At 50.6% G+C, this 26336-nt stretch overlaps 1 protein-coding gene and 1 long non-coding RNA gene across 3 annotated transcripts; one reads left to right on the top strand and one right to left on the bottom strand.

Moving 5' to 3' along the window:
- Positions 1-250: 250 nt before the first annotated feature.
- Positions 251-11584, top strand: LOC123351561. Its single transcript, XR_006574036.1, has 3 exons — positions 251-427; positions 6040-6720; positions 10346-11584. It is a non-coding gene; the product is annotated as an uncharacterized LOC123351561 (long non-coding RNA).
- On the bottom strand, positions 11359-26184 carry UBQLN4 (ubiquilin 4). Of its 2 annotated transcripts, none has more exons than XM_044990987.1 (11): positions 26098-26184; positions 23618-23769; positions 20281-20498; positions 19608-19870; positions 18040-18198; positions 17348-17573; positions 16532-16671; positions 15581-15664; positions 14999-15114; positions 14166-14343; positions 11359-12392 (listed from the first exon to the last, which is right to left on the bottom strand). In XM_044990987.1, exons 1-11 carry the CDS (start codon positions 26167-26169, stop codon positions 12240-12242), a joined length of 1761 nt encoding a protein of 586 aa, XP_044846922.1. In that variant the 5' UTR covers positions 26170-26184; the 3' UTR covers positions 11359-12239. The 2 variants fall into 2 exon arrangements, with proteins under 2 accessions (XP_044846922.1, XP_044846921.1); XM_044990986.1 differs by lacking the exon at positions 26098-26184 and adding an exon at positions 25644-25823.
- Between the last annotated feature and the right edge of the window lie 152 nt (positions 26185-26336).

Below are 26336 nucleotides of genomic sequence, written 5' to 3'. Positions count from 1 at the left end.
GGGAGGAAGGGGCTGCATCAGTGCTCAAGATGACATCACTCGCGTGGATGACAAGCCCCCACCCCTGCCTGCCTCCCTCCCTCTCGCGGATGAAGACAGCTCCATCCCCTTCCCAAGGCTGCCACTCAAGCTGTCACCAAGGCCAGCCTATTCGGAGAACGGTCTTGATATAAGATTCCCCCCCGAGCTCTGCCTGGGGTTCGCCCACGCACACAAGGCGGCTGAGGCTCAGAGCTCCCTCTCGGCGGGTGTCGGCTGGAGGGGGGCAGGGGGCTGTGCAGGATTTTGGGAAGGGAGGGGGTCGATCTTGTTTCTAGGCGCCCAGAGTCCCCTTCTTCGTGAACTGAGAGGGGCTGGGTGTTGAAGGTGCTGCAGCTTTTGGGGGCAACAAGGAACAAAACGAGATGGACACAGACCAGCCTGGTGGGTAAGTGGCTTTGAACTCTCTGTCTGATCAGTTCCACTTTGAGTCATCCTGACAGTGGAATGAACCTGCTAGCAAACTACAAGGCAAAGGTGTGTGTGTGTGTGTGTGTGTGTGTGTGTGCGCGTGTGTAAGAGAGAGAACATGTGTTGTGTGAGTATGTAAGAGAAAACTTGTTGTGTGAGGCAGTCTGTGTGTTTGTGTGTAAGGCAGATCATGTTGTGTGAGGCAATCTGTGTGTGTGTAAGAGACAGAACGTCTTGTGAGGCAGTGTGTCTGTGTGTAAGAGAGAACACATGTTGAATGATGCAGTCTGTGTATGTGTGTGTGTAAGAGTCAGAACGTTTTGTGTGAGGTAGTCTGTATGTGTGTGTGTAAGAGACAGAACATGTGTTGTGTGAGGCAGTGTGTGTGTGTGTAAGAGACAGAACATGTGAGGCAGTGTGTGTCTGTAAGAGACAGAACACACGTTGAGTGAGGCAGTCTGTATTTGTGTGTAAGTCAGAACTTGTGAGAGGCAGTGTGTGTGTGTGTGTGTAAGAGACAGAACGTGTGTTGTGTGAGGCAGTTTGTGCGCCCTGGGTGAGATTCTGATCTCAAGCACCCCCCGACTGTAACTCCACTGGCTTCAGGCGAAGTTCTTGATTTCCACCGGAGTAAGTGAGAAGCTAATCAGACTGTGTGTGTGTACACGAGAGAGTGAGAGACAGCGCGTGTGTGAGAGACAATCCGTCTGTGGGAGACGGTGAATGAGATTGTGCACCTGCGTATTTGTGGGATTGGGCTAATCTACATTTACACCAAAGCCCTTTTACATGACCCTGGCAGTATCAAAGGGCCTGAAAGCGTGTCACCGTAACGTATGCCCATTCTAAGGGCTCTCTGCATTGCAATTGTGCAAAGGCAGTGTTGGTGTAAATGAGAATCAGGCCCATGGTTTGGGTTTGCGAGAAAGTGTCTGCAGATGTGTGCAGAGAAGGTGAGGGGAGAGGGAGAGATTGTGTGTTGTGTCTCTGTGTGTGTGTGTGCGCGCATAGAATCAAAGGTGTCTTCCCATCTGTCTGGAAGATGAAGGACCTGATTCTCTCCTGCCCTGCACCCTATGCAATCATTTACACCAGCCCAAGGGGAAACGCTGCCCTTTCGGATTCAGTGGGATTTCACAGTCACTTTGCACCAGCGTAGGGTTAGTGAATGTCAGAGACCCCTCTCCTCTCTAACGGTGTCTTCACAGCTGTACACGGTCCAGGGCCAGATTCTGATCTCAGGGGGGTCCGTGTACGCAGCAATTAAACACCCGAGAGTGGCCTGGGTCAGCTGACTTGGGCTCGCAAGGTTGTAAAATTTCTGTGTAGACCTTTGGGGTTGGGCAGGAGCCCAAGCTCAGGGACCTCATGAGGCAGGAGGGTCCCAGAGTCCTGGCTCCAGCCCACACTTGAACATCTACAGAGCAATGTTTAGCCCAGCAGCTCAAGCCTGAGTCAGCTGATCCAGGCCAGCTGGGGGTCTTTTATTCCAGTGTAGATGTACCCAGAGACTCCAGCAGCAATTCTAGCTTGACACCGTGGACCTCACTGGAGTTGCTCTGGCTTTTGCATCAGTGTCATTGAAACCGGGACCCAGAGCAGGGGTAGGATGTGCTACTTTGAGACCTGAACTCCCTCTCCCCCGAGCCACTCAGTTCTATCAGTTTTTCTCAGTTTCAACCCCCAGCCCTTCTGCTATTCCAGGCCTGGGCTCCCCCCGCCACAATTCTGCCAACATAGCCCGGTCCTGACCTGGAGTCCTGGAAACTACATGAGTCCTAGGACACTCTGGAGCAGTTTTGTAATGTGGACGAGGAATAGGTTTCCCAGCCATCAAAACCATTGTCACTTGAACCTCAGCCTGGACAAGTGGTGCAGTTGTTACCTCTCTAGCTGGTGGTTGGACCCTATAGAGATTTGGGGCTAGATTTGGTGTAAATCAGCATAGCCCTATTGACTTGAAAGGAGCGACACTGGTTTATACCAGCTGATGATTTGGCCTCCTTGTTTCAGAAATTGCCAGTGTTAATTAGGTCCTTCATTAGGATATATTATTTCTATTACCATAGTGTCTAGCAGCTCCAGTCGTGGACCCGCACCCCACAGTGCCCGGCGTTATACAAACCCAGAACAAAGACATGGTCCTTGCCCCATCCCCCAGGCATCCACCAATCCCCCGAAATCTACCTGATAGAAAACCAATTCTTTTGCCGTCTCTTGATCACCATCCCCTTTGCCAAGGGAGTTTAAAAACTAAATTATCCGTATGGATCTGACCTTGTGAGCAGTGGGCATTTCGTCATTGCCTTCAGCGGAGCCAGAATTCCCCCTCCCCGAACCTGAATAGCTTCATTTTTCTCTCAGTTTGCATTGGCGTAAATGACAGAACAGGGGGCAGCACAGCGAAGAATCAGACCCGCTCGTTCTACATTGCTTCCCTTCCCCGGCCCTCTTCACACACTGCGCCTCACGACAGATGCACCCCCATGCTTAATCCAGCACCTTGCACCTCTGCTCGGCACTGATTGTCATCCGAACAAGCCATCCAAGCCCTAATGCAGCTCTCAGGTTAACACAGCTGCTTTGATTTCTCCTGCCTGTCAGATCCAGGGGACCCTGAAAGTTGCTAACTGGGACAAGCCTCTCAGCCCCCTTGAATTAGCATGTGAGGCACCTTTCCTGATGGCCTGGTGCCCACGGGGGGTTTGACTTGTTGCTATATCCTTTGATCTGCCCAGTCCCATCTCCCCCTGTCTGCCTCCTCCTCTTCCACCCAGCACTTAATAATTAAAAGCATTTCCCTCGCGTTGTCTCCAAGCTGAGCTTTCAGCCCAGCATCCATCGGGGCAACATCCTTGACTCTTTCATATTTCTTCGCTATCTGCTCTGTCTGCTAAGATAAAAACAAAATAACCTTTGAGAAGGAGCCAGGACTGGCTAAGTTCCGTCTTCCAGCTGTCCCTATAACAACCATCATCCCTAGAATTTAACTAACGCCTTTCCATGGGAGACCGAAGCCCTTCGTAAAGGTGGGTATTATGACCCTTGCTATACAGGTGGGGAAACTGAGGCAGCGACAGGGGGGAGGAAGTGTCTAACCTAAGGGCATATACCAAGACAATGGCAGAACTGGGACTAGAACCCAGGCTCTCTGTCCCATTCTCACCAGCAGGCAACATTTCCTCCCAGAGTTTAGTGCAGAACCCAGGAGTCCTGCAGCCTAATTCCCCTGGTCTAACCTCTAGGCCACACTCTTCAGGAGCTGGGGAAGAAACAAGGGGTCCTGACTCAGACCTGTGTCCTAAATATGAGCCAACACTTCAACATTTGGGACTAGAACCCAGGAGTCCTGACAGCTAGCCCACGAGACAATACAAATATCACTAAGCGGCCTATATGAGCTGGAGATGCTAGTCTGCGCTCTGGCAGGCAGGTGTCCAACCTGGCTCATCATCAGAAGATGGTACACAGCCTTGGCCTTAGCAAAACTGGATGGAAGGCGTCTCACTCAAATCTGATCGTCGTTCGGTGGCCTGTAATGAGTTTGGTGGATCCCTGTTCTGTGGCTAAACAGAGGGATTCAGCTGCCTGCGTTTTGAATCCGGCACCTTGCCCTAGCCCCTAAAAACCAACCCCAGCTTGTTCATAGGGGAGGAAGAGAAGGAGGGGGGGTTTCTGAAGAACAAAGGAAGTAAAGAGTTACATCAAGGACCAAGATACAGAAGCTTCGGTCACTGAGCTGTCCCAAATGCCTGGAAGGAAGAAAGGGCTAGAAACCTAGCTGGTGTCAATCATTTTAGGGACAGGACTGGATCAACAGTTTGATTACCATTGTCCCCACCACCTCCAACCACTAGACTAAACTCCCCATGAGACCTGGGAACAAAAACCTAGTAGTTATCAGACAGCAAATGTGAAAAATCGGGACAGAGGGTAGGGGGGTAATAGGAGCCTATATAAGAAAAAGACCCAAAAATCGGGACTGTCCCTATAAAATCCCAGTCCCACCTCCAGCCTCTAAATGCTCTCCCAGAGTGAGGAAAGGAACCCAGGAGTCCTGACTTCCACAGTATCATAGACCATACTTCCATCCGACGTGGGGCATGTTTTCCTCCCTTTTTTTTTTTTTTTTTTGGTCAATTATTAAGTAAACGAGAAATCTGTTAAATATTTTTTAAAAATTGGAGCCAAGCAGCTTCCATTTTCCTGTCCCTGCGCGGCGTTCAGTCGGTTAGCTCAGAACGGCCCGTGAAATAGCTCACACCGATTTAGCATAGAGGCCAGGGCTCAGGCTGGGTTTTGGGGCGAAATGTAAAAGGCCCATCATCTGGGCTGGGGCCCTGACCCTCCATGGTGCCAAGAGGGGCTGAGGGACGCAAAGTCCCCCCCCCAACAAGCACCATTCTCTCTCCACCCTAGGAAACTGGCCGCCAGGCAGCACAACAAGAATGACCAAGACAGGCGAGGCCATTTTGATTGTGGTGGTTGCCTTGACAACGGGAGAAGGCCAAGGTCTCTGTGCAGAGAATGGCAGCATGTTCTTCCCTGGGTCCCAAATAAAGGGATCAAGAGGATTTGCTGATAACACTTCACTTCCTGTGTGCGTGGGGGGTTCACAATGATCCCTATTAGGTCAGAGCCTCTTCCCCTCCATCCTCGACACTTTATCTTCTGCTAGCATAATTCACAGGTGAACGTGCATTACAGATCCTGCTCTGGTCCCAAGCCACAGAGGAGAGCGGTCGGTTATAGCAGCCACTAAGAAATCACAGCTCTTTAGCTCAAGCTGTAGCAGCTCCTGCTTTTAGCTCTCGAGATGCCTGGTTCAATCCCCGGTGAGTCAGCCAAGATGGCAGCCACCACCCTCACAGAGCAGCTTCTCTCTCAGGAGGCCCCACCTGACTGTGGCACGGTTTACGGTGGTCAGATCACAAAGAACAAACACCTCAGAGAGGGTCATTTGCAGCAACAATCCCAAACCGAAACCCCACGTTCAAATCTGAGGGCATCCAGGGTCTGAAACTGAATCTAGATCTGCCGTTCCAATCCACAGAACAGATCTCGCCCATGCAGAATACTCCTAACCATGGGAGTATTTGAAAGCTGGGTGCTGTGACAGAGGGGGATCAGACTCTGTCCGGAGCAGAGGGCTTGGATTTCTTCTCCGATAACAATTTTGTCCTTCGCTAGGACATTTCCTCTGAGGATCTCAACACACTTATTCCCTCAGAGCCCAGGAGGACGATCAAGGTGGACAAACTCTTAAATAAGTGTCTCGTAACTTCACCGCCACTGGGAGGATGCCTGTAGCCCAGGCACTTTGCGAGGGGCTCCCACCCAGAGGGGATAGGAGCACCAGGAGCTGATTCTCACAGTAAAGCCCTGGTAGGTCTATTTAGTAATTAATTTGCACACATCTTACGGCTAGAATGGTGTAAAAGGGGCCTTCGTAAAAATGAGACTAAAAGCCCAGGGTCTCCAACTGTCTCCTTATCACCAGGCGCTGGGAGACCTAGGAACCAGCCCGGCAATATGCTAATAAAAGCAGCTTCTGTAGAACACGGCTCTCATTCTCTGTATCTCTTTCAGATTCTCGTTAATGTGACGTCCCTGAGCCAAGTGATCCGGCGAGATCTTTCCAAGGGGAAGATGCTTCTCATTCCAGATCCTCGCGACGCTTGTTTCTGGGTCGGTCTGGAAGACTTGTGATTTTGTTGTTTCCGGTGTCAGGGAAGCGAACAACAAATCCCAGTCTCCTCACAGCCCCAGGACTGGCCTCCAAGAATCCATCCATGGTACCTTCCCTGGGACCCAGCAGCATGAGGAGAGGTGAATCTATACTGTTCTTCTTTTAGCAGTAGGAAAACACACAGCCTGTGAACTGATCGCCACAGGGATTCAGCCAACGATTGGATATTTATAGGACTAACCAGAACTGCCCGAGTTATAATAGCAGGGGTTAAAAAAAAAACCAAAGCAACTTAGAAGGGCAATAAACTGTCCCGCTTCAGGCCACGAATCAACTTCTAACCAATACGGTTAGGAAGGGACTTTCCTGGGGTGGCGATCAGCCTACCACTGCAGGGTTCTCTGAAGCCTCTGGTGCTGACCATGGCTGGAGACAGGCTAGGTGGATCCTGGGTCTGATTCAGCAATTCCTATGACTTTCAGCACAGATCTAAGCTGGCCAACTGTGAAGTCCATGCAGGGGAAGCCACATGGTGCAGGGAGATGGGAATGGCCTACAGAGCCTTTACATCAGGAACCCAGGTCTGTAATGATTGAAAAGTCTGCCCCTGTCCAGAAGCCATTTGAAACAAGGGGGGGGGGGGGTTGCTTCAAATGGAAAGTTTTTAATTTAGGCTTGGGGGAGGGGGGCTTTCCTCAAAAAAAAGAGAAATGTGGGGGACTGAAAAAGCTAAACCAAACTTTTCAGTGAAAAACTGAAATAAAAGTCATTTACATCAGACAATTCCTGGAAACATTTCCTACGAAACTGGATGGATTTTCCAGGAAATTTATGTTTCATTCAGAAGGTTCTTCTGCTGAAAACACTTATGATTTTTTAATGCAACTTCTAGCTTTCAACCTCTCTCTGAAACAGCTGGAAATATGCTTATTTACATCAGCTGAGAATCCGGCTTCAGGCAACTGGATTAGTAGCACGATAGCTCTGATCAGGTTTAGCAACCCTCATGGTCCCAACACACAAACAACTTTAGGGAAATTCTCTTTGTATTAAGTATAATCAGGTTTAAGGGAATTAAATCTATTTACCTGAGTAAAGTCTGATGGGCATTAATAACAGAACTCAGGGCAGCAGGCAACACTTTAGGATCAGCTCCTATGGGAAGGAAAAATAGAAAGAACGTAATTGTTCCTTTAAGAAAGGTCCCTAGAATAGCACATTATTGAGCGTTAAGGCTGATTCTAGCTCCCTTGAGTGGTTTCAGTCTTACTAAGAAGCTCCCTTCTTCAAAGCGGCCTCCTTGAAAGCATCAGCTAATTAAAGGTGAGGCCACGCTGGCTTCTCTAGAGAGGCCAGGTGCAGCTGCTGTGTCCTAGAGGCCTCGCCTGTTCTCAGATTGTCAGCAAGACCCAAATATAGAACGCACGTGCTTAGCAGTAGCTCTTGCTCCATTGATAAGCCATGTGTTGTGCACGACCCCAGAGACTGGGAAGGGATCAGACAAGGGGCCCCTCGGATCCGTGCATCTCTGCATCCTCTTCCCAGCTGTGGGATCCTGGGCTAGTAGTTTCTCTTAGGCTCAGTCTGGTCCCTAGTGGGAAAGCATCCATGCCTCCCAAGGAGCCTCCAGTAGAGGACCAGGACGGAATGGGCCATGGAACTGAAATCTCGTCTCATCTCAGAGAGGTCACGGATAAGATATGCTGGCATGGGGGAAATCTTTCATTACCACTGTCTGGGCCACCCCTGTCCGGTGGATAGAGGGTCTGGATCTCAGCTAAACTCAGGCATAAAAGTAGGGAGAAATTGGCCCAGAATCCCCCTGCACAGGGGGCCTTCAGAAGTGGTGGAGGTGCTCTGCACGCTCCCTGCTCCCAGCCCCAGTAGCCGGGGTGCACTGTACTGGAGCTAGTTCTGCTTCCTGGAGTCCATAGAGAACCAGAACATGTTAAGCTTCAAGGAGGACCCTGCAAAGGCCGTGCGTCTGAGCGTGCAAAGGTGGCGTGACATAACCTTCCTTCCCCTGCACTCTGTCCCTGCCCAAACACACGAACGGTGAATACAACCCATGCAGTCCCCAGGGCTTGCCCACCCCCAACACTTGGACACGCCTGCGTTGCGGTGCACCCCGGCTTAGATGCCGCGTGCGCATACCTGACAAGCACGGTCCAGCATGGAGGAAACCTGCTGGCCTGTCTCAGCCTACCATGGCTGCCAAAGGCCAATCTTTGTGTTGCTGAAGGGACAACACAAGCTTCAAGCCAAGTAACACTGTGCGGTGGTGGTGCTGTTGTGTTGGACAAGTAAATGCACCTGCTGAGCAGCAGGAAGAGGAGCGCAGGGGATGGGAGCCTTGCCAAATTAGCCACCAGTAACTGGAAAGCCGGTAAGCAAACACAGGACGCAAACAGGGGCTGCAAAGGGAGATAGCGAGCCGCCCTATTATCTGTATTTTGGCAGCTTGGTTGCTGGGCCAGCAAGGAGTGAGTGATGGCTTCCTGCTGATGTGATGGCAGATTTCGCAGTCAGGGAGAGACGGGAGATTTGTGTTTTCTGCTTAAACCAGCAAAGAGCCATCAAGGTCTGCCTGGGCGGTGGAGATTGAACCCCTGGGGAAGTGGGACAGATCGCTGGCTTGGGACATAGGAGGGCTCTGTTAGAAAAAAATTGTACAAGCTCCAGCCTACAGCCGGTCAAGAAGTTGTCCTGTAGCAATGTTTTTTACCAGTGGAAAACAACACTTTTGTCCAAACAGAAGTGTGTGCAGGAAACGTTTTCGATTAAATGTTTGGAGTTTCCTAAAGAACATTCAAACAGAACGGTTTTCAACCAAAAAATTTCAACCAAAAATAATGTTCATTTTTGTCTAAATTATTCCACAGGGGGGAAATAGACCTGTTTCCAATCAACTCTGCTATAGACACAACACGTGGTTTCTACACAGCTCGAGCCCCAGCTATGTCTCTGCTTACCAGAGACCACCCACCCTGCCCTGTAGCATTCAGAGACATCCAGTGGTCAAACAAAAAACAGAGTAAATATATTGCTACCACTTCATCCCTAACTCGCTGGCCCCTCCACACGACCCACATAGAACTCAATTTATCTGTCTAAAAATGATAAAGCTAGGCTTGACCCTGCCAGAATTTGAATCTATGCTTACAGACGGCCTAGGGATTTCAGGAAACCAAGTCTATAACCACACTCAGATTCTAGACTACTGCAGCTGTACCACGGCTAAACCCTTGTGTAGACACGATGTACATCAGTGCAGCTTAGCGTGGTAAACTAGGGAGAGGCCTAGACTGATGTTGGCAGCTGGACATGGGATAATTAGGACTTTTGCCTTTAACTGGATAAGCAAGTAGCAGAACCATCTTGTTAAAGAGATCAGCAGCGAAACACTTAACAGCCCTGACATGTAATCATTAGGCTTCAGAATCAACACTCCAATGGAGATGCATGGAGGCAGCTCACACCTCTGTTTCAGGCTGTCTGCAGATGCACAAAGATGTGGCTGCAGAGGTTTTTAAGAGCGGTCCACGTCTGGAGCAAACATCTGAGGCAAGAGATTCTGCAGCACATACTTCCCTGCTTCTAATCATCCACCTGAAACGAGATGAATTTAAGTTCCCTCTATCCCCCTTATCCTCTCATCCAGTATATCTTGCCCTCACTCACCTTCCTCAAATCCTGCAGGCATATGCTCCTTTGCATCCGCTGGCTCAAGCAGAGAGGACGTAAACCCAGCGCTGAGTGATCAGAGCTCCCCGCAGTTAAGACGCCTGTCTTGCCCCAGGAAGTCTACCCATTCCTAGGCTAGATCGCTGGCAGAGCAGAAAATCCCTCCAAGGACTGCGCAGGCAGCCTTCCGAGCCAACACAGAGCTGCTAAGGGGGCTGACCAAGAGTATTATGAGAACTCTCCTCTCCTTCCTGGGCAGTAATTTCACCACCTTGCCTTTATATAGCGCTATTATCCTTAGATCTCCAAGCTCCTTTACATGTGGGGAAACCAAGGCAGAGAGGGGTGAAGTGGTTTGCCCAGTCACTCAGCAGACCTTTGGCAGAGTCAGGATTAGAACCTAAGCCTCCTAAATCCCAGTCCACACTGCCTCCATAGGACACATGCTGTGGCAAAAGAGGCAGCATCTCTGTCCCCATCACACACGCAACCTCCTTTTTCCTCTCTCTCCTTCTCTCCCAGCAGCCACTGCCCCAGCTACACTCTGACAAAAGGATGTAGGATACCCTCATCGGACTAACGGAGATGGACTCGCCTGGAATGGTTTAATAGAAACGAAGGAATCAGGGAAAGCTCAGGATCACTCACCATCCCACACCCCCCATAAGAGAGCTGACTTGATACATGTCCACCACCAAATATGAAGCCGAGGGCAAGTGCCTGTGCTAACTTCCGAACAGCTGAAGGCCAAGTCAACAGTCTGTGATCAATCACAACACAGCCCAGTGGGTTGCTTTGCGATCCTGAGGTTAAACATCTGTGTATGGAACTGACCAAGCACCTGTACTCTTCAAGATCGCCCCAGCCCCGGAGGAAGCTAGACAAGAGAGGCACTCGTTGGGTGGTGGTTCAGCTTCCTACCAGGAGTTCTGACCCACAGCCTATTGAAGTCAGTGGAAAGAGTGCCACTGGCCTTTGGTGAGCTTTGGATCAGGTCAATGGAGAGAAGTGGTCAAATGAAACATGAGGTAACCCTGCTAGAGAGGAGATGCTAACAAGTCGTACACACTCTCAAAGCTCTAAGTACATGGGAGGTTTCTAACAAGTCACCCCTAGCATCTGACATTAGTCAAGTTGCCAGCAGGGGTTTCCTGGTGCATCTCAGCCAGCATCAGAAAGCTTCATGCCACAACTAGAGCAAGGGTGCCCACAAAGGCAGGCCGACGGTCTGCACCATCTGCAGGATAAGGGCAGGGGGAAAAAATCTGATCAACGGCAGGTCACTCAAGGGCCACAGGGTCCCAAAGGGTAAATGCAGCCATCCAGGAAAATACGTGGAGCAAGGGGAGACAGATGGTTGAGTTCATTTCTTTTCAGTAAGAGTGGTATGCAAATTTAGATGCAAATGACATAGCTGTATTGGCTCCTGGGAAGCTACCTCGCTGGTCCTCAGGAGGGTGGACTCACTGTGAGGTTTGAGCACCCCTGAATTAGAGAGCAGATGTACAAACACAGAAGAACGAGGACTTTCAACATTTTCCAGTGGAGAGAAAGATCTTTGTTAATTTTTTTTCCTCCCCATTTTGCTTTTACACTTTCAAAAACCAGACAGCAGAGACACAAGAGCCACCACCCCCGTAACGCCACAGTGCGAGAGAACTGTAGTGTCTGGACAGAAAACTGCTTCTCGAAAGTTCCCCTTGGCAGGCAGGGGACACTACTTCCAAAACTTGGGTTGAAAACAATAAAATAAAATACGAGGATGGGCCTGATTCTCAATCACATCAAGGCACATTTACACCACTCTGGCAGCAATTGGGGGGTTGGGGGGAGGGCTCAAAGGAAATGTAATTTACACCCAATGTTAAGTCCCCCTTTACACACTTCCATAGTGGAGTAAATGAAAACCACGCCCAGTGCGTCTGATGGGAGTATTTGAAGACAAATGACATCAGAAACATCCAAGTCATTTCAGTCTCTCTTTTGATCCATTCCTGATAAGACGCTGGGGAGAAAAACTCAGCCTAGGTTTAAATATTTGCCTGGAGGAATAACGTACAGTTAAAATCAAACTACTCAAACACAATCATTCAGGTAAGTAACTAGAAGTATCGCCTCTACCATCTAGAGAGGGAAGAGTGTCTGAGATACAGAGGGCATATTTAGGAAAAATACACATCTGAAGTCTCTGTGGCCACTTGCTGAGAATCGGGATCCACACACAAGCCAGTTAAAGAGCATTTCAACATGAAATCTTAACTTAGTAGGAATGTTGGGGTGAAGCTGTATCTTTGTTTGTTTGTTTTAAATACATGGACAGCTGTCAGAGGATATGAAAACGATGGTGGGTCTTCCTGAAAGGCCCCTGTGTGTGTGTGTGTGTGTGTTTGATGACTGTGGGACAGCATGACTGAGTTTAAGAAGGCTGGGAGCCCAGCAGTCTCTCAATAGCTGCGTTGATGTCTCCACCGGTGGCGATGAGCGCTTGGAGGTTAGCCTCGCGGTTAATGAAGCCCATAGCGTTCAGCTGCTCCAGCTGCTGTTGGAATCGCACTTCGGGGCTCTGCACCTGCCAGGGGAAGGGAATCAAAGATCTTAGACTGGGACAGAGAACACTACAGAGAGAGGGCCAGATGCCCAGCTGGTGTAAATGGGAGTAACTCCACTGAAGTCAAGGGGCCAGCTCCCAAGAGTAGCTCAGATGAAGGCAATGGAGTTGCACTCATGCCTGGGAGCTCAGGATCTGGGCCAGTTAAAATCTATTAAGAATTAACAGAGGTTTGTACGACCCTCATCACTGGACTCTACAAGTAACCTTGATAGATGTAGGTGTATATATGGTCCAACCCTTTCCAGTGGGTAGCAAACCCTTGGTCATTATTTGATGCTTTTCATTAGAGGATCTCAAAGCACTTTGACAGAGGCGAGTTTGCCTCACCACCCCAATCCACCCTCGAGGCACAGAGAGAAGAAGTGACTCGCCCACAGTGCCTGGGTGATAGAACTGGGAGGAGAACCCAGGGCTCCTGAATTCCAGGCTGGTGCCTGAGTCACCAGGCCAAGCTCCTTCCCACGATCAATAGGCATGTAATCGTCACATGCTAAAATCTCTTTGCTCCAGCCGAAATACAGCCACTTCTGCGCTGGCACATTTCATAGGGCACGGTGTTGGATGGGGAATACCATGCCCAAGAAAAACTTGCTGTGGGCACTCTCAGTCTCCAGATGGGATGTGACTAACAACACCCCCGATTCCTGTAAAAGATGCCACGGTATGAGCCGTTTTCAGAAAGATGGCACCGCCAGTGGCGTCGCGTCTCCTAGCATGATGCTGTGGTACTGGGCAGTGTGGCCTAGTGGACAGGGCACAGGAATGGGGCTCAGGAGACTTGGGTGCTTTTCCCGGATCTGCCACTCACTTGCTGGGTGACCCTGGGCAGGCTACCCCTCTCCGTGCCTCCGGTTCCCCATCTATAAAATGAGGGTAGTGATCCTGAACTGTTTTGTGAAGTGCTTTGAGATCTATGGCTGATAAGAGCTAGGGAACATAAGAACGGCCATATTGGGTCAGACCAAAGGTCCATCTAGCCCAGTATCCTGTTTTCCGACAGTGGCCAATGCCAGGTGCCCCAGAGGGAACGAACAGAACAGGGAATCATCAAGTGATCCATCCCCTGTCGTCCATTCCGAGCTTCTGGCAAACAGAGGCTAGGGACACCATCCGTGTCCACCTGGGCTAATGGCCATTGATGGACCTGTCCTCCATGAGCTTATCTAGTGCTTTTTTGAACCCTGTTATAGTCTTGGCCTTCACAACATCCTCTGGCAAGGAGTTCCACAGGTCGACTGTGCGTTGTGTGAAGAAACACTTGCTTTTGTTCGTTTTAAACCTTTTGAGAACCCCTAGTTCTTGTGTTATGAGAAGGAGCAAATAGCACTTCCTTATTTACTTTCTCCACACCAGTCATAATTCTATAGACCTGTCATATTCCCCCTTAGTCGTCTCTTTTCCAAGCTGGGAAGTCCCAGTCTTATTAATCGCTCCTCATACAGAAGCCGTTCCATACCCTTAATTTTTGTTGCCCTTTTCTGAACCTTTTCCAATTCCAATAACATCTTTTTTGAGATGGGGTGACATCTGCATGCAGTATTCAAGGGACTATTATTGGGTCAATGTTCACAGGGAGTATTGCAGTTTGGCTCCCAATCTCCCACAATATTTACCATGCAGCTTGCTGTAATGGGTGGAACTAATAAGCACCTGGCTTAGGATGCCTTGCCGATCATATGATACTGGGAGAATCCCAGCTGCATGGGCACAACCAGGTTGCATATTACATACTTGAGAGTTTCCTCCGGCCAAGAGTTGGATCATCTGCTGCATGAGCTGCTGTTGGGGGTTACTGCCCCCTGCTGGAGAGGCACTGGCAGGCGTCGAAGAGGAGGATACAGGGTTCTCTGGGATTGTGCTTCCTCCTGTGGAGGGTGGGGGGATTCGAGGCATTCCAAAGGAACCGAGGCTGAGAATGAAAGCAGAACGCTCGCTGCAGGAGATGCTACAAGGTTGCTCCTGCCTGTCTCTCGGATTGCATGGTACAAGCATTCTAATAACAGGGTGTGGAGCCTTTTCTAGGTCACCAGTTCGAATCCAGCCAAGGGCAGGAGCAACTGGCTGCCATTACCATGGGACGGCTGTTCCATGGCCTCTATGAAACGAGCCGGTCGGTCCCAGTCCTGGCCCTACCGAGCAGGTACCTACATCACTAGATCATGCAGAACTGGGATTATCGGGTTCCCTTGTTGGGAATCTAGGCAGAAGATAAGAACTAAAAGGGCTGTGAATACTGCACTCCCCCCTCGCCCATACAGGGAATCCTCACCCTAGGGAAGGACTAAGGGGCGCTGGCAGGATTGTTTGCCCCGATGTGCCTATCTGTCTCCAGGGCTGTGCATCTCAAACCTTTCCCCAGTGCTAAATTCGGGCGATATTAAGTCAGAAGGGGGCTCTTGTCATTCCTGGAAGAGAGCTGCAGGGGGAGCCCTCAGCAAGTGTGAGCAAGCAGAAAGGCTGCACACAGCTGTGCTGGAAAGTAGCTGGGGATTTGTCACTGCTCCCCCAAGGCAGACCTGCCCGACAGGTTTTGCAGGTCTGAGACTGATCTAAGGCCTCGTTACCTTGGCACTAGTCCCGGGGCCTCCGTTTGCAGCGTCTGGAGTCCCTGCTGGATCTGGAGGAGAGCCTGCATGGCTCTGGGGTTCGTCAGGATTGAGAGGGAGTCTGGGTTCTGCATCTTGGAAACAAGGAAGGTAAAATTCAACAGTTACCAAAGATTCAGAGTTTCCTTCAGTCAAAGATTTGCATTAGAGGCAGGAGGGCCCTGGCCAGACAAAGCCCTTTAAACATGAGCTCTAGGGATCATCCAATGGGACACACCAGGATCTAGTAGTTACAGCAAGAGAGTGGATTCCTGGATCCATTTCTCCGTCAGCTCTCAACGCCTTAGTTGCATCACCTACCAAGGCAAAGTCTCTGTTCCTTCAGCATCACAGTCCACCCCAATAGGACTCATGCTCATGCTCCAAAACGTCTGTTAGTCTATAAGGTGCCACAGGACTCTTTGCTGCTTTTACCGATAGGACTGTGCACCTTCTGCGAGCCTTTGGCAGAAGGACCAAAGGCTTCCCCCGCTGCAAAAGCCATGGAACAGTTCTGGACCACAGGATGGCCAACACAGAGCAAGGGACTAGGCTCCTTACCTGCTGCAGAAAGACGGGGAGCTGAAGCCGAAGCTGCTCCTGAAGCTGCGGGTTCCCGGCAAAGAGTGGGACGTTTACCATCATCTGCCAGGAGACAGCACACACAGCATGAGTCAATGGGGTTATTAAACTCTCTTCACGGCCTAGTTCCATAGAAGAACATGTTAACATGTGGCCTGCATCGTGCAGGAGGTCAGACTAGATGATCATAATGGTCCCTTCTGACCTTAAAGTCTATGAGTCTAACTGGGTCCTTAACACCCCTTGCCACCGGTGGCTTTGGTATGTTCCACTTCCAACAGGAATTGACAGCCTGATCCTGCCATCAGAGATGAATGGGAGGTGCAGCCAGCAGAAGGGGTGGGAGTGCTTTTCAGTGAAGACCCTCCACCTCCCATTCCTTTAGAGATGATTGCACGGCTCCCGGGGTGCTGAGATACACAGCCTTCCCCACCCTCACCCTGATCCAAGTTGAAACACAGCCCAGCATGGCAGCCGCGGGAAGCTGTCACCCAGGAGAGTTGGTGGCTCACAAGCCAGGTTCACGGCGGGCATGTGCATCTGACTCACAATAGCTACTGGCACTGGCTGACCTCACCTTTTCTGGCAGTCTGAGCAGAGGGGCTGAGGACTGAATGGGCCATTGGAATCTGAATTCCCCCTCTCATCCTTCCCAGGTCAGGAAGATAGCACAGTCAGGCTGGTGCCTGCCCTCCCTCTGCCCAGGTTGTACACACTGTGTGGATATGCAGAGGACTTCATTCGTCTGGAATCTCAGTCCTGTGGTTGGGCTCATGCTACTAAGAAGCACAATAGAGCTCCGAGCCTGGTCTATCAGAACTCTGCTTCCTTAAAATGAGCAACGTCTCATGCTATGCTGACAGAACGTCTGCACCTGTGCTGGGTCCCAGGGCTTGTTTGTGACAGAGGAAGATGCTGCTACGTTTTTACCTGTGCTGCGAAGTCTGGGTTCTGGGAGAGAGTCTGCATCATGCTGCGCATGTAAGGGGCAGAGATCATGTTTTGCATCAACTGGGGGTTTTCTGAAATCTGCTGCAGGAGACCTTGCATCTCTGGGCTGTTAAACATCCCTGCAGCAACACAGGAGAGAGCAAAACTTACAAGCCTGATCGCAGCTAACGGAGGAGCTAAAATCGAGCACGAAACACACAGAAGATGGAGGCCGTGTCTGAATTTAGTGTTGGTAGAAGGTGGAGCATACAGCAACACTGAGCAATCTTGATGTTCATTTCTCACCAGCTGCTCTTCGTAAGAGAAAGGGTCAGAGGGCAAGTCAACATGTGCTCCTGACCATTTGAGATTTTCCAGTGGCACATGGGGGTGTGGATGCTGGAGAGGAAATCCAGCAGAGTAGCGGTTAACCCTTTTCAGGCTGGGTAAGTAAATAAGCCAAGGATGGGCTAGACCAACACATGGAAATGCTCTCATCTTAAACAGCAGCAGCCCAGGGAGACTACAAATCCCAGCATGCAATGCTCCATCTTGAGCGGCCAGGCAGGGAGTACTTTGTCTCCATGGGCTCCCCCTACAGCTGCTACCTGTCTCATCCTGTGCCCGTGGAGAACCCCAGTGCAGCCCTTGGGCAGGCACAGGAGGAATAACCCATTCTAGTTTGCCACAGGGCCAGAATGGCCAATCTGATGAACGCGGCCGCTACAGCAAACATACAAATGCTAGAAGTAATCTGATGCTATCTACATCTGACCGGTTTGTCCTGTCACCGGCGCCTCGCTGCCGGGTACGTACCGGTCCCCAGGTTGGCAGCGTTGATCCCAAAGGGGTTGGATACAGTGGGTGTGCTCTGGGTTGCCGTTGATCCGGTACTCCCTTCACTGCTGGGAACCTGGGCTTGGGAGGCGGGCGGCATGGGGCTCCAGGGGTTGGGTAAAGGCTCTCTATTTTCCGTCCGTAAAGGCTGGGAGCTCGAGCTGTCGGAGTTCCCAGCCAAGGATGAGAAAGGATTGTTGCCAAACTAGAAAGAGAGAGATCGTTGAATCAGACCCCGTAAAGGAACGGAGCAGACTAAACCCACCACCGCACAAGAATATCAGGCTCTTATATAGCGCTTTTCACCAGCAGTGCTCAAAGCGTTTCACAATCTTTAACGCGTTCAGCCTCACAGGATGGTGCTGTTATACCCGGCTTTCACTGAGGCACAAAGAGGCTACGTGACTTGTCCAAGGTCATACAGGGAGTCTGTGGCAAGCAGGGAACTGAACCCAGGTCTCTCAAGTCTTAGACTAGTGCCTGAACCAGTCAATGGAACACACGGGCACAGATCACACACCAGGACTTGCGACACCCTATGTGCTGTTTCCCTGCTGAGGTATCTGCACCAGACCATACAGACAGCTGGACAAATGAGCTCTACCACCACCTGCAGGCAGGGGGGATAAGACCCACCAATCTACCCCAGCTGGAGCAGGAGTGCTCTATACCTGCTCCCTAGCTGCGCTAAACATGGGCTCCTGGATGTCGGTGTACATCCGGCGCAGGGCGTTGTATCCTCCTGGGATGCTCTCTAGGTTACTCAGAGCTCGGTCCTGGTTCCGCATCATCTCCTGCATCATGGCGGGGTTGCGGGCCAATTCCATTGTCTGGGGGAAGGAGAAAAATTTGGGGAGATCAGGCCCATTTACACTACAAAAGATGCCAGTGGCTTGAACTATGGGTGGCACCGCCCTCAGCAGTACCACCACTGTTCTACATCCAACCACTGAAAAAAAATAAGTCTCGACCTCCTGGGAGAAAAGCATAAATAAACCCATTTTACAGACAGAGAGTGGAAATCATTTGTCCAAGATAATGCACAGCAAGGGAAGAGAACCCAGGATACTAGCCCCTCAAGTTCCCTGCTATCGCTGCTAAGCTCCGATGCCTTCCTTTTTTTACAATCTCAATTCAGCTGGTTAGGATCATGTAGTTTCTATGCAAGATCAAGTCACCTCTGCCCAAATGCCTGGCTAACACCCCCAGGATGGACTGCATTTGAAAACTGTCCAAGGGTTCACGAGAAAACGATTCCCTCACATCTCAGTAAAAATAAAACCATCTTGTAGCTCCAGACCTCCGACAGGTCCTCCAGATCTCAGATAGGTTCTGCCTTTCTGGGGAAAGCCCAGCTCCAACTCAAAGAACCAAAGCACAGGTCATTCACAAGACGATTTAGTCCAACTAACACACAGCGACAATTCACTGGGAGTTTGGAAGCTAAGAATTGGTTAGCGTGGCCCAAGCAGGGGTAAGACTAGGAGTAACAGACTGAAACTGGGCATAGAAAACATCGGGCCGAATATCAAGAAACATTTGCCGACAATGAGATCTCTTCTTCTCCCAAGGGACATGATGGAAGTCTTGTCACTTGCTGTATTTAAAACTAGAGTTCTCATTGCTTCCTGGTGCTCCCGCCTGATTCCATCTGTTGTCTCTTGTCTAATACACAAGCACAGACCAAAAGACAATCTAAGTATCACCTAGTATGAGAGGGTTCTGATCCAGGACTGGGCTTGTAGGCACTATGGTAATAAAAATACTTAGAAATAATGAAACCAACAGCCCCGAAGAACACACTGTAGAGAACAATCCTACACTGGCAGTGGGAGATGGACCATGAGATCTTTCTCTGCCATCTCTAATTCCTATGGAAAGTAACGCCTTTTGCTTCTGGTCCTGCAATAGAACACTCTAGATCCTTTTTGCCCCTATGCATGTGATCTGTTCAGCAGCACTGACATGAGTAGAAGGATTGGAAGCACATGTGTGCATGACTGTGGTACACACAACATACATGAGTTTACACACAGACCACTGTGTGTCTGGGAGGAGCCTGCAGCAGGTAGATAAAGAATCTGATCTCTGAATCAACTGGCTCTGGACTCCGCTCGCTCCCTTTACAGAACGGACACTGATGGGAGCAAAGAGAAGTGAGAAGCGAGAAGCTGGGGAGTCTGCACTGATGATCTCTGAGACACCTGAAACAGGCTCTCAGCTGTAAACTCTCACCCACCTGTCTCATGAGCTCAGGGTTGTTCAGCATGTGGCTTATCTCAGGGTTTCGTTCCATCAGTTGCTGCATTTGGGGATTGGCCATGATCATCTGTCTCATGAGGTCGGGGTTGGACATCATGTTCTGCACGAGGGGGTTCTCCATAATCTGCGAAAGCATCTCTGGGTTGGACATCAGCTGCCGTTGCATCTGCTGCTGGAGCTCCATGAAATTGGCAGAGCCCATTCCGAGGCTGCCGAGCCCGGTGACACCACCAAAGCCAGCTGGAGAGGGAACAAGACATGGAGAGAGACGCATGCCAGTTAGTGCAGTTATCTGCAACCGGGGTGGGGGTGGAGGGGTTGGCTGAATTCTATCCACTGCAACCCAATGATACTTCATTACTAATACCACCACCTTCCAGTTCTGTAATAGCCAGCTCTGACAGAAAGCTTCTTACCCACAGAACTCCAGGTGCTTTATAAAGGAGGGCAGTACTATTAGCTCCATTTTACAGATGGGGACACTGAGGCACAGAGCGGAGAACTGACTTGCCCAAGGTCACCCAGCAAGTGGCAGACTCAAGAATAGGACCCAGAAACCCTAATGCGTGCCCCCTTTTCTTTAACCACTGGGCAACTCTCCCTTCACAGAATAGGCACTGGGATGCCAAGAAACCAAAGTTGTCACCTACAGAGGATGGATGCAGCATTGCTGGGTGCTCCATCTCCGGCACCTGCCGTGGTCCCTGCGCCGCTGCTCCGCCTGCTGCTGCTCCCAGCGTCAGAGAGGGCGCTGCTGGAGGTGGAAGGCTGAGGTGGTGCAGCGGGAGAGGAAGGGGTTGTAGTGGGGACAGTGGCGGCAGCAGGAGCGGCAGGGGCAGGGGTAGAAGCAGCCGCAGGATCTTGAACCCTACCAAAAAAACCAAAACAAAACAGGTCACACCTCAGTAATTATTATTATTATTATTATTTTTAATCTAAATAGCACCACCTGCAGCTCCTAAGAGGAACTTCGGAATATCCGTGTCAGATCAATGGGACATCTGCTCTGGATGCTTCCATCCAGCCCTGTGTGTTCTTTCAAATCCCCCCCACCTCCAGCTGGTGACAAGGCTCCTGCCATGATCTTCTACAACATCCCTGGCCAGTGTAATGGAGGCACTAGTCTTATTCTGAATGACGTCTAACCCCTTCTTGGATCATGCTAAGCTATTTGCCTCAATAATACCCTGCAGCAGAGTTCATTCCAACCAGGAAAAGCCTCCTACTGCCTCATTAGAAACCTCAGCAGGTTAAACCATGCTTACTGCAATAATCATTTGCTTTTCTGTAATGCCTTCCATCTGTAGAGCCAACCTGAACGGGTAGCCTAGAACCATGATTTTCCCCCCATGTTTTTCTTTTTCAACTTCCCTGGAGCGTTTACAACCCCAACATTATTGGACTAGAAGTTTCAACTGATAGTGGATTACAAACAAGCATAATTATCTCATCTTCATTCTCCAGGCTGGGCAAAAGCAAATATGTCACTGACGTTAATTTGAAAAATAATTTCAGATTCAATAACTGAAGTCTTTATCAAGGAAAGAATTTGGTTTTTAGTGTATATATATATACACACACACTGAACTCTGGCAACATCTCTAATAGTAAATATTCTCTAGTTTGTTTCCCATTTTGGTTTAACAAGTCACAAACTTCAATGTTTAATATTACATTGTTTAGCATTTTGATTGCTAAATAGACACAGTCAATTTATACTGTCTGATCTTCTCTTTACCCTACTATGCGGGTTAAAAACAACTGAAGATAACTACAGCCCCCATTCTGCACATGTGACAGCCACAATCTTGGCTGACACTCCAGGGACTGAACCAGGGACCAGCAGAGCTAAAAGCATGAGCTGCTACAGCTTGAGCTAACGCTCTGTAAAAACAGGGGGCTGTAACAAGCCATATCCTCTGTGGACTGGCACAAATGGGGACCTGGAACATACACTCACCAGTGAATTACACAAACACACACTTATACACACGTTTAACTTTAAGCACATGAGCGAACCTGCTGAAGTCAAGGCTACAGTTAAGATGCACAAGTGTTTGCAGGACTACGGTTATAACTACAAGATTTGGGGGAAAGGGTTCACTACTGCTTGGCTTTGGCTTTGCGCATTTGACTGTGCTCTGTGTCTGGTGTCCCCTCTTTGTTTGGGTCTTTAACAGCAGCAGGAGAAAGAAATGTCTCTGAAAATAGGAAAATCTACAAAGGCACAAAAATCGACTAGGGGATGCAGGGCCAAACCTGAAACTACTTTGAACTTTCTGAAATTGACTAGATTTCCAGCTGCTGCTGCCTTGTTCTTTAACAAGGTATGCTGGGAAGTGACTCAATCATGTGGATGGCAAATAATGCCACTTGAGCTGAGCAAAAAAGAATGCAGTTTTTTTTTTTTTTAAAGACAAAAATATTCTGGGAACATTTGAGAATGGCGGAGGGGAGTGATCAGGCCAGGAAAGGGTAATCTGGACTCATCCTCCTTTTAGAGATCAGAGGCTTGAAGCTTGCAGAGACAGCCACTGTCTTTTAAAGAATGCCCAACTGGCTGGATATCTCCTTAAGGATAAACTATCTGTAGAGTCCTTCTCCACACAGCCCTCCAAAAGCTCCCTGTGCTACCATCTACCTCTGTTTATTAGGCATTTCACCTCCCACCACTCAAACAAAAGCAGCTGACGCAGAGTGCGCCTAGCCAGCTGTTATAAAACACTGGATTCAGAGACCTAGCAGAAGCAGAGCTAGATGCATAACTCCCCGGGTAGCAAGCTCAAGGCTGGTGGGAGGGTAGGAACTGTCAGCTCTCACTCAGAGGGAGGCAGGGCAGGGTAGGAAGCAAAGCGGATGGGAAATAGGAAGTTTAAAGAAAAAGGAAGGGGGGTAGTTGGACACAGATCACTTGATCCGCTCTGCACAGGAAGAAGCTGTCATGTTTGCAAGCACTACAGCACCTTTACCAATGACCATCGCACAGAATAAAATGGCCAGATGTTTACTGCACCCTTTGAAATAGTTTGTGAGCACTGCAAAGACAGCAGTAAACGGCATCAACCTACCACTACACACAGAAATGCAGAATTTGGCATACAGGCCTTCTGCAATGACTGACAATACCCGTGCTTCTTTTAAAAAAACATTGATCTTTAATGAGCCAGTGAGCAAGGACTCCCAAGAGGGCAGCGCAGCTTCACAAAGACACGCAGCCCGGTTTGTTCACCAGCACACGGCTGCTCAGGCAGCAATGGGAACCCAGGAAATTGTTGCGAAGGGCACCGAGAAAGCAACAACACGTGTTCACATCTAAAACGCAGCAACTGCTCTTGGAACCATTTGAGATCTAGGACATTTACTTAAGTTTCCTCTGGTGGCATCTGAAATGTTGATTTTCATACATGTTTCTTAGCTCCCCGAACTATGTACTGTGGATAAAGCTTTGTACTCACTGCATGTCTTTCATCAACGGATCTCAAAGCACTTGAGACAGCATGAGCTAAAGGTCAAGGAACAGGAGTCAGGAGAGCTGGGGTCTGGTCCTTGGCATCAGTGCTGACACTATGTCTGGCTTTAGGAAAGTCACTTAACCTCTGTCAGTCTCTCCAGCTGTAAAATGGGGATGATACCTACTTGCCTGGGTTGGCGCAAGCACTAACTAGTGCTTGTCAATCGTAAATTCTTTTCAAATGTAAAGCTCTACATAATAATTATAGCAACGAAAGCTCAAACCCCAAGTAGCAGTAATAACCATTCTACAGATGGTTAAAATGAGGCAAAAACAGGTTATGTGATTTACACTCGTGTGAGAAAGGGGAACGGAACCCAGGAGTCCTAACAAGCACCACCGCAGAGCCAGAAATTGAACCCAGGAGTTTTGACTCCCAGTACCCTGCTTTAGCCACTGGACAAAACACTGCCTTTCTAACATACTTTCTTCACAAAGTAAGTTTCTGACAGCACCAGGAAGGAATGATTTCTTACTTCTGTGGGGTCTTAATGACCAAATGCACAGTCAGCCCGTCTTTGATCCCGTGTTGATTCAAAGTGTCTCCATCCTTCAGGATCTTTCCAGCAAAGATCAGAACCAGCTGATCCTGTTTGGCTTTAAACCGCCTGGAAATCTCTTCTTTGAACTGGAAAACAGACAACAAGGCGATTTAAGAACGTAAGAACAGCCACACTGGGTCATACAGAATGGTCCATCTAGCCCAGTATCGCGTCTTCGGACAGCGACCGATGCCAGATACTTCAGAGAGAATGAACAGAACAGGGCAATTATCATGTGATCCATCCCCTTCGTCCACTCCCAACTTCTGGCAGTTAGAGTCTGAAGACACAGAGCATGGGGTTGCATCCCTGACCATCTTGACTAATAGCCATTGACGGACCTATCCTCCAGGAACTTTATAATTCTCTTTTGCAGGCAAAGGAATGAAAGCAGCGATTTTAAAATGTCTAAGTGTCTGCAGCAGAACATCACACTCACTACACAGACACTACCAACAGCTGACGTTTCTATAGTGCCTCTGTCTGAGCTGTTTAACAGTATCCACTTGGGGAGCGCAGCTCAGGTTTGGGGAAAGGGCAGGGAGGGAGCCACAGTGCAATTACCTCAAACAGAAACGAGGGCTAACAAAGCCAGACCAGTTGTCTCTTTTTGATCTCATCCAAAGACATTGCTTATCTTCTGAATGTCTACAACCCTTTTGTGTCTCTGCTCATTTGAATTTCATAAAGGGAAACCCAGCTCTTGAGTGATTTTAAAACAGGGCTAGAAACCAGGGAACAACGCTGCATGAGCCAGGGGAAACAGACTAAATGGTCTTTCTTAGGTCTAACTTCCACCATCATATTCCTTTCTGGCATGCCATATTGTATAACACTACCTGACAACTACTCTTTGGGACGGAGTGGGATTATCCCCTGCACGGCTAATGCAGCCAGCGGGAATTCCTCAGCTTTGCTTTTTGGTAGCCACAGACCATGGGGGAAGACTTCGCAAGGGAAAGGGTTGTTCTCAAAATTCAAAAAGCCACTGGCGCCCAGCCCCTGCACTCAACTCCAGCAAACATACAGCTCTGAAGCCTGAGGCCTTCCAGGGCACACAGCTAAAAACGCATCCCTCACACCCTCCTCTGAATGCCACATTCACTTACTGCCTTGTTTGTACTCAGGGGCTGCTAGGAATTGAATGTGGGGAAGTGGAGGCCTCAAAGGGACCAGAAGTGTCTAATTCTAATACCAAGGACTCTGCTGCCACAAGCAGCACCAGGGATACTTTGCCCTGGTGGCCATGACCACATGTTCCTGCAACACCGGATGTGCCTTTTAAATCCTTTCACAACCTGTGCTTCTGTGCCCTAAAACCCCGTCCGCCCCCAGTCCCAGCAGAACCCCAGCCACTCTCCTCCAAACCCCACTCCCCAGCCCAGGGGGCCCCCCGCCGCCCAAGCTGCGATTCCACCCATGGGGGCCTCGCTGGCACCCAGATTACACGTACCCACAACCCATGTCTCAGTCCGTCCCCTTCTCTCCCGTCCCCCCACCCAAACCTCTCCTGATCCAGTCCCCCCCAAGCCCCCTACTCCAGATCCAGCCCCCCACTCCAGATCCAGCCCCCACTCCCGATCCAGCCCCCATCAGCCCTTTCACTTTCCCCAAATGCTCCCCCGTTTCACACGCCCCAGGCCCTTTACCCTCCCGCCCGGAGAAATCTGTCCCCAGCCTCACTCCCCTCCGGCCCCAACCCAACCCCGGCCCCCCGCCCGCCCGCAGCCCCCCACCAGCCCCACTACCCGCCTGCAGACCCCGTCCCCAAACTCAGCCCCCGGCCCCGCCGCACGCCCCCCCCCAGCCCCCGGCCCCACTTCCCGCCCGCCCCCCCAGCCCAGTCTCACCCCCCACACAGCTCCCGGCCCCACTTCCCGGCCGCAGCCCCCGGCCCCGCCGCACGCCCCACTCCCGCAGCCCCCCCAGGCCAGTCTCACCCCCCCGGCCCCGGCCCCACCTCCCGCACGGAGGCGCCGTCCCCGATGACGATCTCCTCCTTGTCCTTGGGGGTCTTCACCGTGACCCGGATGAGGAGCCCCCCGGGCCCGGAGCCGCCCAGCTCCGCCTCGCCCTCCCCGCCGGGGCCCGGGCCGCCGCCGCTCAGCTCCGCCATCTTCGCCGCCCGCCCCGCCAGCCAGCCAGCCTGGGGGCAGCCGGCGTGGGGAGAGCGGCGCCCGGCCGCTGCAGGGGGAGGGAGCCCGGCTCACAGCGCCCCCGCGCGGCTAGGCGGGGAACTGCCGCCGGGGCGGGGAGGGAGCGGACCGTGGCGGGATCTCAGTGGGGGCAACAGGGGAGGCAGGGAGGGAGCCCCACGGGGCGGTGGACCAGGGAGGGAACTGCCGTGCTGGGCGAGCCACGGAAGGTTCGGACCGGAGTGGGAGCCGCAGGGGGAGGGAGGGGGGCAGACTCACGGTGCAGGGTGGGGGAAGGACTCGGGGCAGGAGAGGGTAACTGGGGCGGCGGTGGGGTAGACCGTGTGCCATTCTTTCCTTTGGGTTCCTATTCTGACAGCCGGCGTGATGTCCCTTTAACAGGAGAAGCGCTGAATGCTGGGATCAGAGGGTTCCCTGGCAACTAGGGACGGGGCTGCGGGAACAATTTGTACACTGGGGGTGGTGAGAGCCACTGAACCAAACTGTAAACCCTGTAT

The sequence above is a fragment of the Mauremys mutica genome, chromosome 17 (assembly GCF_020497125.1).
Source record: "Mauremys mutica isolate MM-2020 ecotype Southern chromosome 17, ASM2049712v1, whole genome shotgun sequence".
Classification (NCBI taxonomy): domain Eukaryota; kingdom Metazoa; phylum Chordata; order Testudines; family Geoemydidae; genus Mauremys; species Mauremys mutica.
The sequence above is the reverse complement of the archived record's forward strand: the minus strand, read 5'-3'. Positions and strand labels throughout refer to the sequence as shown.